General features: G+C 37.9%; 2 protein-coding genes and 1 long non-coding RNA gene across 5 annotated transcripts; 2 read left to right on the top strand and 1 right to left on the bottom strand.

Moving 5' to 3' along the window:
- Positions 1-1352: 1352 nt before the first annotated feature.
- Positions 1353-4581, bottom strand: LOC111450739 (single-stranded DNA-binding protein WHY1, chloroplastic-like). The gene is made up of 7 exons (XM_023091003.1): positions 4192-4581; positions 3744-3847; positions 3555-3647; positions 3110-3204; positions 2214-2287; positions 2009-2097; positions 1353-1636 (listed from the first exon to the last, which is right to left on the bottom strand). Exons 1-7 carry the CDS (start codon positions 4430-4432, stop codon positions 1514-1516), a joined length of 819 nt encoding a protein of 272 aa, XP_022946771.1. The 5' UTR covers positions 4433-4581; the 3' UTR covers positions 1353-1513.
- Positions 4582-4619: 38 nt separating this feature from the next.
- Positions 4620-10389, top strand: LOC111450738 (putative pentatricopeptide repeat-containing protein At3g49142). 3 transcript variants are annotated; one of them, XM_023091002.1, is made up of 4 exons: positions 4620-4901; positions 6137-8286; positions 8475-8591; positions 10168-10389. In XM_023091002.1, exon 2 carries the CDS (start codon positions 6164-6166, stop codon positions 8195-8197), a length of 2034 nt encoding a protein of 677 aa, XP_022946770.1. In that variant the 5' UTR covers positions 4620-4901; positions 6137-6163; the 3' UTR covers positions 8198-8286; positions 8475-8591; positions 10168-10389. The 3 variants fall into 3 exon arrangements, 2 of the variants coding, with proteins under 2 accessions (XP_022946770.1, XP_022946769.1); XM_023091001.1 differs by having other exon boundaries at positions 10184-10386; XR_002711869.1 differs by lacking the exon at positions 6137-8286 and having other exon boundaries at positions 4649-4901; positions 10184-10370.
- Positions 10390-12053: 1664 nt separating this feature from the next.
- LOC111450653 lies at positions 12054-12647 on the top strand. The gene is made up of 3 exons (XR_002711855.1): positions 12054-12195; positions 12313-12532; positions 12609-12647. It is a non-coding gene; the product is annotated as an uncharacterized LOC111450653 (long non-coding RNA).
- Positions 12648-13418: the final 771 nt, after the last annotated feature.

Genomic DNA, 13418 nt, shown 5'->3' with positions numbered 1-13418 from the left:
ATGAGATTAGGGTAATTATGAGATTCATATGAGATTAGGGTAATTATGAGATTCATATGAGATTAGGGTAATTATGAGATTCATATGAGATTAGGGTAATTTATGAGATTTATACTGATTATAATTAGAATACTACCCTAATCTAGATTTATACTAATTATAATTAGAATACTACCCTAAGTATGAGATTAGGGTAATTATGAGATTCATATGAGATTAGGGTAATTATCATATTCATATGAGATTAGAGTAATTTATGAGATTTATACTAATTATAATTAGAATACTACCCTAATGATGAGATTAGGGTAATTATGAGATTCAATTATATAATTATAATTAGAATACTGCCGTGATCCAGTTATACAATTAGAATACTAGCCTAGAAATTAGAATACTAGGCTACCCTAGAACACTTGTCGTGATCTAGTTATACAATTAGAATACTAGCCTAGAAATTAGAATACTACTCTACTCTAGAATACTATCCTAGAATACTACTCTACCACTGTCCTAGAATACTACTCTAGGACTGTTCTAGAATACTGTCCTAGAATACTACTCTACCACTGTCCTAGAATACTACTCTACCACTGTCCTAGAATACTGTCCTACCACTTTACCCTAGAATACTGTCCTAGAATACTGTCCTACCACTCTACCCTAGAATACTGTCCTAGAATACTACTCTACCTTAGAATACTGTCCTAGAATACTACTCTACCACTCCTAGAATACTACTCTGTCCTAGAATACTGTCCTACCACTCTACCCTAGAATATTGTCCTAGAATACTGTCCTACCACTCTACCCTAGAATACTGTCCTAGAATACTACTCTACCCTAGAATACTGTCCTAATACTGTCCTAGAATACTACTCTACCACTCTACCCTAGAATACTGTCCTAGAATACTACTCTACCCTAGAATACCGTCTGTCCTAGAATACTAATACTATTCTACTAGAATACTACTCTACCCTAGAATACCGTCTGTCCTAGAATACTATTCTACCCTAGAACACTGTCCTAGGATCCCGTTATACCATTAGAATACTAGCCTGAAATCCAATTATACAATTAGAATATTAGCCTGAGATCCAATTATACAATTAGAATACTAGCCTTAGACTTAAATTGAAATTTTAATAAAATTTCATTAAAATTTCGTGAGTTAAAAATATTTTAATAATATAAAATAATTAATAAAAGTTAATTATAGATGAGATAATAAGAGGATAGAAAATAGTTCATTATAAAAAATAAGAAAGGTAGAAGTAACTATTTTTTTTATATATAAAATTGAGCCTAAAATTAAAATAAAAAATATTTTTTATAAAATGGCTAATGAATTAAAGGAGAAAAAGTAGAGTAACTCTCAAAATAATATTTAAAACTAATATGCAAAACATAATACGAGATAAAGAACGAACCATTTTAAAAGAGTGAATAGCAATCATAAATGGTGAAAGATTACGAGCACAACAACAATCGTCCCCATCCGAAGTAGAGACTATCTGCTCCATTCAAAGTCACCGCCATATCTGGGATTCGCGTCATTTGCTCGCCTGTTATCTTCAGTTCTCGTCGTGCTGTTTGCAATTGCATGCCAACCCATAAGGTGGGGCAAGATAAACTGCACAAATAATGAATAAACATCCCGTTTACCAATTATAATCACAAAATTTGTAAGAGTAAAGGGATCATCAACCGATGTGAGAACTCACAATCCACATCAGCAATAGGCTTGAGCCGTAACATAAACACAAAGTGACTAAAACTAAATCAGCCGACTAATTGTCAGTTTTAAACTTAATGAAACTGAACCAGACTTGTTTTTTAAACCAACCGAACCAATTCAATTATAGTTGTTTGGTAGTTATTTTTCTAAAATTTTGCAGTTTCCAGGTAACCCAAATCATACACGCCAGTTTAGTGCTATGTCTCAATCATGCGTCCTAATTGAATCAAACAGAAAGATAAGCATGTAAACTGGAAAGAACTTTACCTTAAAAGCCTCAACAAGTACAGTATACTCTGCTTTGGTGATGGGAATATAAATGCTCTCATCCACGTTGGTTAGCTTGTTCTGAACGCCTTGTGCAACGAAATAGAACAGAAAAGTTAAGGGGATAAAATAAAGACTTTCTCTAGCATCATTGCAGTTTACATTCAACCTCAATGGATCATGAAGGTTTCAACACAAGACTTACTGAGATTGAAAAAACGGCCAGAACCATCCGGAAGAGGCTCCACTTTTAGCATCTTTCTGACCTTCCCTTCATCACTGTAGAACAAATATTTTGTCTCTTGTTATCATAACATACTATGTTTTCAAACCTGCAGACCTTTGTTTACAAACAACTTACGACCTAAATATTTGGCTATTAAAAAGAAAATGGTCAGCATGTACACTCAAGAAGGGGGTGGTTTGTGCTACGAAAAAGATCGATACGTCATTGTTTTCAATGTTAAAATCAAGCAATTTTGAGATCTAAGAAGAGCAAAATATTTGAGGAAACCAAAGATGCACAATACCTAAACATGAATACGACACAACGAATGGTATATGTTGAGGACTATTGGAAGAGGAGTCTCAGATCGGCTCATTAAGAGGTTGATTATGGGTTTATAAGTAAGGAATACTATTTTCGTTGGTATGAGGCCTTTCAGGGAAACCAAAAACAAAGTCGTGAGAGCTTATGCTCAAAGTGGACAATATCATACCATTTTGGAGAGTCGTGGTTTCTAACATGGTATAAGAGCTATGTCAATAGAATCCTCAAATGTCGAACAAAGAAATTGTGAGCCTCGAAGGTGTAGTCAAAAGTGACTCAAGTGTCGAACAAAGGATGTGCTTTGTTCGAGGGCTCTAGAGAAGCAGTCTAGCCTCGATTAAGGAGAGACTATTCGAGGGCTCCATAAGCCTCAGGGGAGGCTCTATAGTGTACTTCAAGGGGAGGATTGTTGAGGATTGTTGGGAGAGGAGTCCCACATCAACTAACTAAGGGATTCCAAAAGCAAAGCCATGAGAGCTTATGCACAAAGTGGACAATATCATATCATTGTGGAGAGTCGTAGTTTCTAAAAGTACAAGTTTAGATGGTACCTTTTTCCCTTATAGGGATCGTGAAAGAGTTCACAAGATTCGCGTGGGCCAAGGGCAACTAGGCTTCCCAATTCTGTCACTGATAAAGAGAATACCTACATACAAAACAAACTATAATCTAATTGGTAACATATCAGAAAATTATTATAAACAATAAAAACAAGGGAATTGTTTTCACGAAAAGTTCTTCACTGTCTGATTTAGTGATTTCAATTGCATAATGATTAAATCTTTACAAGACAGCATCTATTTTTGTTCTTAAAAATAATTTAGAAAAACGAATGATGAACACAGCTCCCCAAACATGTCTCGGTATTTTCAATATCATCCACTCCATCATGGAAATGATACTACAGATGCCCAATATGAAATCAATGGAATAGTAATCAGCATTAACCTAGAATTTCACTTTAGCTCAGTTAAACATCAGCTTGATTTTTAGAACCTGTTTTCTGCTCCAATCATATTGACGAACACCAGCTGCAGGGGCAAACTGAAGCAATACAAATCCTTCCCTGGATATTTTGAACGCCCCTGACTGACAAATTTTAAAAGATTAATAACCATAAAGAAAAAACTAACAAGGAAAAGCAGTCTATCATGATTTAAAGCTCAGAATTCAAGTCAAACATACATCTAGAGGTGTGAACTCTGGTGGCCTAGGCTCAACTGTAAGAGCAGCCTTCCCTTTGTATATTGAATGACCAACAAAAAACCTTGGTGGCAATGCTGCAGCAGCTACAAACAAGCCAAACCATAAACACTTCAGAACCCGAGAAATCAAAACAACTAACAAGGAATAAACAAAGAACTTCAAGAAAAATGCCCCTGGATTTGGAGAGCTCCTTGAAATTGAATCATTTCTAAGTAATCCAGTAAAATTTGAGGAATATGAGATAAACAAAAAGAAAACAAGGTCATAATAATTCAATCCATCCACGGTTAAACAAAATCAGTCACAAACGGAGCTATATACTACATTTTCCTTCCAACATGAACCAAAATTTCCAAATAGCATCAATACTACAGGATACACGAAGTTCTTCCCGAAAAAACTTGAAAGGAAAGGAATAAAGAAGTACCTCCGGCGCGAGTTTGTGAGGAAAATGAATCTGTCTGAAAGCCCGATTCGAAGGCCGCCTGATGCTGCTGCGTGTTCCAGGAGTATTGGCACTTTGGAGAAGATTTTGGTGTAGTAGAGAGAGTGAGGAGTGGGCGAAAGGAGTTGAGGCGACATAGTCGGCGGTTCGAAGAGGTTTCCGGCGAGAGTTCGGGGATTAATGGCGGAAGCAATGAAGAAGAAAGGCATTGAAGACGCAGCATGGTTTCGGCTTCGTCTTCGCAGCTATTCTATGGCGGTGAGGATTAGAGACACAACCGGCGGGAGTTAGAGCACCATTTTTTCACCGCCAAAGCTCATGGCCCTACAAAGTTTTATATCCTCTCGTAACCAAAATGTTCTATGGATAAGCGTAAAAGGTGAACCTATTTATAAGGCTCCTGTACTCCCTATTTATAAGCCCATGTTCTTAATTAGCGAGCCCTCACAAACGAGTGTAGTCCTCCAGCCGCTTAACGTTTCGAAACTCCTTCAATATTCTACGTGCTGCTAGATTCTTTTTGTGTACTCTCGAGATGTTTATTGCCCAAAAGAATGTGATTCCTTGTTCGTTTAAGGCTAGGGGAAGACGATTGAGCCAAATCTGTTTGTAACCAAACCGACTACGCCATCATCCTACTCGGTTTTGCAGCTCAGTGAGCGACTCCCCGTTCAGCCGGCCACCGCCAACAGGTTTGCAGTCGCTTCTCCTCCTTCCTCGTGCTATCTAGGTTGAAACATAACGCGGATTGACGTTATTTTCTTCTCTTGGTTCATGTGTTATCTCTTTCACCCTAAATTCGACATCCTTAACTTTTGGCATTGTTTATTGTAGGTTATGATTTGTTGATCTCAATCAAAGATTGTTTATATTTTTTCTGATGTAGTTTATCTGAACTGAATTTCTCGATTGTTTAAACCGTTTGTTACCTTCTAGATTTAAACAATCTGACACGTTATATATACAAAGAAGTTTGATTGTCTTCATTAGGATAAGAAAAAATTGCAGCTCTAGCTTTGGAAGGCATTTAACCTGTTCAAGCTAAGGAAATTCCAGTAGCCTCAGGTTCTTAAGAGGACTCTTGTTAAGGTGGTTCTAACCTAAGAGAGTCTGAATATTGATATTTTGGTGGAGATTGGTTCATTGATTGTATTTGGGACAAAAAGTGGGTGGAATCGGTGATCCGGGGAAGTGTTTATGGTCCCCAAAGGATTAGAGACAGGAAGGATTTTTAGAATGAGTTGGGTTATCTTTATGGTTTTTGTGGCTCGATTTGGTGTGTTGTTGGTGATTTCAATGTCACTCTGTCCCAGCAGAGAAGGCCTATCCAGGTAGGATAACTAGATGAATGAGGCTCTTCAATGGCTTTATAGAGAGGGAACCTATTCGACCCTCTTATTCTAAATGAGAAGATCACTTAGGATCTGTATTAGTATTGGCAGGTTCTTGCTCTCGAAGAATTGGATCGAGAGTTTTGGTGAGGTTAGGTAGATGATGGGTTTGAGAGTTACCTTTAGAAATGGGGTTCATGTCGCATCGTTTTGAGAACACGTGGTTAGAGCACCCCTCCTTTAAATCCCACTCGTCTTTGTGGTGGAATGTCACGGTCCTATGTAACTTGGAAGGTTATAGTTTCATGGTTAGAACACGTGGATAAAGAGGGGTTCATGAATTTATTAATATACGTATAGTTGTATACCACACGAATAACCTTGATGCCATGATTATTACTCTTATCATGAAGAAAAAAACGTTGATGTCATGTTTTCTTAACAAATACAACTCTTAGATTATTATTATTTTCTTTGTTAAAAGGAAACAATATCTTTGAACTCTTTAATTATTGTGAATGTAATTTAGCTTAAGATGAGAAACTAGCATGATCAAATTGAGATATTAATTTACGCGTCCTAACTCCGTCTTTCAGGTGCTTTTATGTTCGCACATATTGTCCATGAAGGCCTTAATTTTTTGTTCTCGACAAATCTTAACTTCCAAAAGGTTTGGAGGTTCTGCGGCCCATAAACGTTTTAATAGTTCTAAAGTTGAACTTTTTTCCAAAGAAGTGTGTGAGATAATATTGGACAAGTATCCTGACCTCAAAACATTGAATAAACTCCACTCCAAGATTATTGTTAACGAACATCTTCGGATTGATCCAACTCTTGCTATTAAGCTTATGAGAGCTTACTCTGCTAATGGGGAAACAAGAGTTGCCCGATACATATTCGATAGAACTCTTGAAAAGAATGTTGTGTTTTTTAATGTCATGATAAGAAGTTATGTGAACAACAACTTGTATGTTGAAGCTCTTTCCATTTATCAAGTCATGTCAAGTTGTGCTTTTTATCCTGATCATTACACATTCCCTTGTGTTTTGAAGGCGTGTTCTGGATTGGATAATTTGAGGGTTGGGTTACAAGTTCATGATGCAATAGTGAAAGTTGGTCTTGACTCAAATTTGTTTATTGGTAATGCTTTGGTAGCCATGTATGGTAAATGTGGTCGTTTAAGGGAGGCTCGAAAAGTCCTTGATCAGATGCCAAATAGAGATGTGGTTTCTTGGAATTCAATGGTTGCTGGGTATGCACAAAGTGGGCAATTTGATGATGCTTTGGAAATTTGTAAGGAAATGGATTCTCTAAAGCTGAATCATGATGCTGGTACAATGGCTAGCCTTTTGCCTGTCGTGAAAGCTGAATCATCACCGGAAAATGTTCGGTATGTCCATAACATGTTTGAGAAGATGGCTAGGAAGAGTTTGGTTTCATGGAACGTGATGATAGCAATATATGTGAATAATTCTATGCCAAATGAAGCCGTTAGCTTATTTTTACAAATGGAGGAATGCGGGATGAAGCCTGATGCAGTTACAATTGCGAGCCTTCTTCCTGCTTGTGGGGACCTTTCAGCTTTATTTCTAGGAAGGCGTCTTCATAAATATATCGAGAAGGACAATCTTTTGCCGAATTTGTTATTGGAGAATGCATTGCTTGACATGTATGCTAAATGTGGCTGTTTAGAAGAAGCTAGGGATGTATTTGATAAGATGAAGTTGCGAGATGTCGTGTCATGGACATCGATGATGTCTGCATATGGAAAAAGCGGTCAAGGCTATGATGCTGTGGCACTCTTTGCGAAAATGCTAGACTCGGGTCTGAACCCGGATTCCATTTCTTTTGTTTCTGTACTCTCTGCTTGTAGCCATGCAGGATTGTTGGAGCAGGGGCGTCGTTACTTCCATATCATGACTGAACAATATAGGATAGTTCCTAGGATAGAACACTTCGCATGCATGGTAGATCTTTTCGGACGAGCTGGTGAAGTGGAAGAAGCATATAGTTTCATCAAGCAGATGCCAATGGAGCCAAATGAAAGAGTTTGGGGTGCACTTTTGAGTGCTTGTCGAGTGCACTCGAAGATGGATATCGGACTCATAGCTGCCGATTGTCTTTTTCAATTGGCCCCTAAGCAATCGGGCTACTATGTCTTGTTATCGAACATTTATGCAAAGGCTGGTATGTGGAAAGACGTAATGAATGTTCGAAATGCAATGAAGAAAATAGGAATTAAGAAAGTGCCGGGCATTAGTAATGTCGAGCTTAAGGGTCAAGTTCATACATTTCTTGCCGGTGATCAATATCATCCACAGGCAAAGAGTATATATGAAGAGCTGGATTTATTAGTTGGGAAGATGAAGGAGTTAGGCTACATTCCTCAAACTGAGTCGGCTCTCCACGACGTCGAGGTTGAGGATAAAGAATGTCATCTAGCTATTCATAGTGAAAAGTTGGCGATTGTCTTTGCTATTTTGAACACGAAGCATGGTACACCGATTAGAATTACGAAGAACCTTCGTGTTTGTGGGGATTGCCATGTTGCGATTAAACTCATCTCGAAAATAGTGTCACGTGACATTATTATTAGAGATTGCAACCGTTTTCACCATTTCAGTAATGGAATTTGCTCGTGTGGAGATTACTGGTGAGCATCCTAGATGTTTAAGTAACGACGGAGATCATTTGGGAAACGGACAAGCTTGTGATGGCACCATTTTTCTTGCCTTCGAAGCTTTAGGTGATACTATTTTTCTTCTATAAGTATCTGTTCTCATAGTTTCCATTTGCATTTTTGGTGTGAATTGTGATGTATTTAATTTGAACTCCTTAAGTAAGAAACATAACTTTGTTAGTAATCTGCATTCTTTTACACCATAACTTGGTTAATAATCTTGTTTTGAGTAGCTTGTTTTGCATGTTGAGCAGGTCCTTGATGATGAGGCAGACAGGTTATTGAATGTCGACTTCGAAAAATCAATATATGAAAGTTCGAACGAAATGGCTCGCGAGAGAGCATATCTATTTTCTGCTACTACAAAAAAGGTATATGAGAACATTTTCAGAGGATATCTCTTTTGAATATTTACAATTTCACAGAGCTTCCTCTTTTTTTAGTTTTTTATTATCTGATTATGATGATGCTATACTTTCTTATTCATATAAAATTATTTATAGTTATTGTCCTTTTGTGTTCTTCACGAAAAAAAAAAATTAAAAAAAAAAAAACCATTGTGGTATGTTTTTCTTTATGGAGGCGTTTGGTAATTCAGTTTGTCAGTCATAGAGATGTACCTAGATGATCGAGGAGTTCCTCATCTGTCCGTCTCTTAGGGATAAGAGCTGTTTCTTGTGGCTTATGGGGGTGTGTGCTTTATTGTGGGATTTGTGAGCGAAAGGAATAACAGCGTGAAACCCACATCGGTTGGTGAAGGGTACGAAACATTCTTTATAAGGCTGTGGAAACTTTTCTCTAGCAGACGCGTTTTAAAAACCTCGAGGGGAAGCCCGAAAGAAAAAGCCCAACGAGGACAATATTTGCTAATGGTGGGCTTGGGCCGTTACAGATGATATCAAAGCTAGACATCGAACAGTGTGCCAGCAAGGATGTTATGCCCCAAAGGGAGGTTAGCAGACGCGTTTTAAAAACCTCGAGGGGAAGCCCGAAAGAAAAAGCCCAACGAGGACAATATTTGCTAATGGTGGGCTTGGGCCGTTACAGATGATATCAAAGCTAGACATCGAACAGTGTGCCAGCAAGGATGTTATGCCCCAAAGGGAGGTTAGCAGACGCGTTTTAAAAACCTCGAGGGGAAGCCCGAAAGAAAAAGCCCAACGAGGACAATATTTGCTAATGGTGGGCTTGGGCCGTTACAGATGATATCAAAGCTAGACATCGAACAGTGTGCCAGCAAGGATGTTATGCCCCAAAGGGAGGTTAGCAGACGCGTTTTAAAAACCTCGAGGGGAAGCCCGAAAGAAAAAGCCCAACGAGGACAATATTTGCTAATGGTGGGCTTGGGCCGTTACAGATGATATCAAAGCTAGACATCGAACAGTGTGCCAGCAAGGATGTTATGCCCCAAAGGGAGGTTAGCAGACGCGTTTTAAAAACCTCGAGGGGAAGCCCGAAAGAAAAAGCCCAACGAGGACAATATTTGCTAATGGTGGGCTTGGGCCGTTACAGATGATATCAAAGCTAGACATCGAACAGTGTGCCAGCAAGGATGTTATGCCCCAAAGGGAGGTTAGCAGACGCGTTTTAAAAACCTCGAGGGGAAGCCCGAAAGAAAAAGCCCAACGAGGACAATATTTGCTAATGGTGGGCTTGGGCCGTTACAGATGATATCAAAGCTAGACATCGAACAGTGTGCCAGCAAGGATGTTATGCCCCAAAGGGAGGTGGATTGTGAGATTCCACCTCGGTTGGAGAGGGGAACGAAACATTATTTATAAGGGTGTGGAAACCTCTCCTATCAGACGCGTTTAAAAACCTTGAGGTAAAGCTGGAAAGGGAGGTTGTTTCTTCTTTTTCAAAAAAATTCCATTCTCTATGAGATTATGTTTTTTTTTTTAAAATTAAAAAGAAAAGGCTAAAGGTTAACAAATTGTTTCTGGACAGTGTTGAATTGTTTCAGATTGAAGCAGCAACCAAATATTGGAGAGTAGACACATTGAAGCAACAATATTGTTCTATCACTGCAAAGTATAAGGTTATTCTACTTCTTACTTTATTACTTTTTTTTGTGTGTCAATCTAATAATCTTGATTTTTCATTTTTGCTGTAACAATATATTAATGTCTATTTTTCATTTTGTAAGCATGTAACAAACAATATATTGAAGTCTCCAAGAAAAGAAATTAATGTCTATTTGCAGTCATTGATTGAGGAGTTGTGGGATAGTAATATGCATGTAACTTACGGATAGGGATGGAGTACTAAAGTTTATCAAGCATGTCCCATTTTTAAGGATCGGAATTTGATTTCAAGTCTTGCCCGAAAATCTTTGCTAAGAAGAAAATTAAGTACGGAAGGGTAGGTTGCAAAACCAACCTTTCTCGTTGATCGGTAGAATAAACATGAGTGACTACTAAATGTATGATTAAGATCGGTAGAATGATGGTTTGAAAATCCTTTAAAATGAAAGGGAAAACGTCTCAACATGATGGGACGATGGGAAGTCAAAACCTAGACCTCCATCAGTTTTAATGGATGAGGACAGATCTTACAAGTAAATGGGCTAAACATTCCAGTGTTGAGTAAGCATTCATCCAAACCAGACAAGAAAATTAAGCCTATGACTAATTGGACTAATAAGGGTAATATTTTGAACTTTCATATTGATCTAATCTTTTGTCAAGACATAAAGTTGGATATCATGCATGTTAAAGAAAAACATTAAATGTGACAACTTTCTCGAGACATTGTTGAACGTCGATGGGAAAATAAGGATACAATGAACTCCAATTTGAATCGCGAAGATTTGAATGTACAAATGGATTCACACTTGCAAAAGCATGGAACTAAAATTGTCAAACCACGATCCTATTTTTCTATTTAAAATCAGGTTGTCATTGCATTCATGGCATGTTTATTATGTGTGGAAAAATTCTTTTGAAACATTTCATGAACAATGTCGTGAACTTTTGTTCATAAGAAATTCATTTAAACTACAATGTTAAAAAAAAAAAGCGAAAGTAGAAATAATAGAAATTTAAATAAAATAATGCAAATACTCTGATCTAATCTAAGGGCTACTCCACTAAATATGAATGTAACTATCCTAGCTTCGCTTTCATGGTCTTCACAGCAACACTTTAATATGTATAAGGGTGTCTTAACTTTACTTAGAAAAGACGTAGAATGTGACTCGAGTATTTAAAAATACTCAGTAACCTCTTCATAAAAACGTCGTAGCCTTGGGATCAGTCAGTTTGAGCAAGGTTGGATGTGCAATATTTCTCTACACAGCTTATGCACGCGCACATAGATCCACCAAGCTATATATGTACTCCTTGACTTGAGTAGTCAACAAACATAAATATTGTAAGGTATGCATTTCGCGCTAATCATAATGGGGGAGCATTTAATGCATGTGACTTACAAAGTGCATTAGGTCTCTTAACATCAAAACATGACATACTTATAATGCAAGTCATACCTTCCTTCTTTTTTTGACATAGTGTTCATACGAGACATACATAAATAATACTTGTCATATATTTCATAATTAAAATACATAACTGTAATAACCCGAAAATAATAAATAATAAATAAATAAAAAAGACAGCAAGCTGCTGCCATGGAGAAAGGAAGAATGGACAGGTGGATTGAAGGGAAAAGAAAGAAAAGAGAGGAAGATGGAGGTGTGGGATGAAGAAGGGTGGTTTTATTTTGTGTTAGTGTTATGGATGGTGGTGGTGGTTGGCGTTGGCAAGGCCGACGAGGAAGCACCAAATAATATCGAAGAAACAGAGGAAGAGGGAAATAGAAAACAGAGGATGTTATAATCCGTGTTTTCCGGCAAAACCTTAAGGTTCTTTGGCGTTTGTTGTGACAACGTGCAAACATGAGGATGGGGAGACGATTGTGAAGGCTTTTTAGCCATTGAAGCTCTGAACTAAGCTGATTTAAGCGGTTGTCGCAAAGGTAACGAAAAACCCATATCACCGAACCTTTAAATCTCGATATCTTGGTTCGTATTGTATAATAAGTTATGAAATAGGGCTTGTTAGAAACGTAATAAGGAGATCTATAAATTTGTAGAAGGAATCAGGATGAAATTCGAATCGTAGAAGGAGGATATGGCTTCAGGATATAGTAGGTATTAACAGAAAAGATGGGAAAATTTCAGAAAACGCAAGGAAGAAGAAGAAGCGCGTGCACTATACGCAGGCGCGTGAGGGCCGCGACTGGGCGTGCTCCTGGCGCGTGGGACAGACACACCGAGGATGTGAGGGCGCGTGAAGCATCATTTCGGTTCCCGGTTTGTCCCGTTCGATTTGTTTTGACCTGTTCTACCTAGATTGACCTATACTTACCTTGAAAATAGTGAAATATAGGTCTAATTGGAAGGAATTGTGTTGAAATACCCTATTAAATGTACAATCAAGAGAGAAAGGGATTCGAAACCAGGTAAGTAGCGTATCGATCTATGAACTAGTTCTTAACTTGTTTTACAACATGTGAGTATGTCGTTTACCTGATTAAGAGCTTAGTATGTTATGATGAGCTTTGATGATATTGAGTGTTTATTGTATATTGTGACTGCTTGCCTGTGATGTAAGCATGATATAAATGATTGTCAGAATGTTCTATGTGTTGAACATGATACAGGTATGAAAGCATGCAGTAACTGTGAGTATGTTATGCATGTTAATGGAAAGGTTATGACTCTAGATATGCTTATTAGTTGTTGAGCTATGACTTATTTATATGAGTATGATAGTCTACTAATTCCCGCGGAGTTCCTGGCCAACGCGATGTGTGCTAAGTCAGGGAGCATGAGTACTCCTGACCGTTGGTATATGAGATAAACAGGCCGCCAGAGCAATTAGTAGACGGGCCGTATTTGACTGAGAGCGAGTCTTACATATGAGTCCGAAAATTCTAGATAAACATATCGAAGGAGAGTCAGTAACCTAGCTGGAGGTAGCTGAGATACCTCATTAACGAACAGATGACCCTAGTAAGAGAACTAGGAGTCAGTGATGAATAAAGCTTAAAAACACCTGGAAAGATTAGTTATGAACCCGTGAATGATAAGCTAGCTACTTACTGAGTAATCTAATTACTCATCAAAATTATTATAACTTTTCTTTCCAGATTTAGATGATGCAGGCCAACCGAGGACGAGACCAGCGGGCTAGAGA

This window comes from Cucurbita moschata, unplaced genomic scaffold, assembly GCF_002738365.1.
Source record: "Cucurbita moschata cultivar Rifu unplaced genomic scaffold, Cmos_1.0 Cmo_Scf00012, whole genome shotgun sequence".
Lineage (NCBI taxonomy): Eukaryota > Viridiplantae > Streptophyta > Magnoliopsida > Cucurbitales > Cucurbitaceae > Cucurbita > Cucurbita moschata.
The sequence above is the reverse complement of the archived record's forward strand: the minus strand, read 5'-3'. Positions and strand labels throughout refer to the sequence as shown.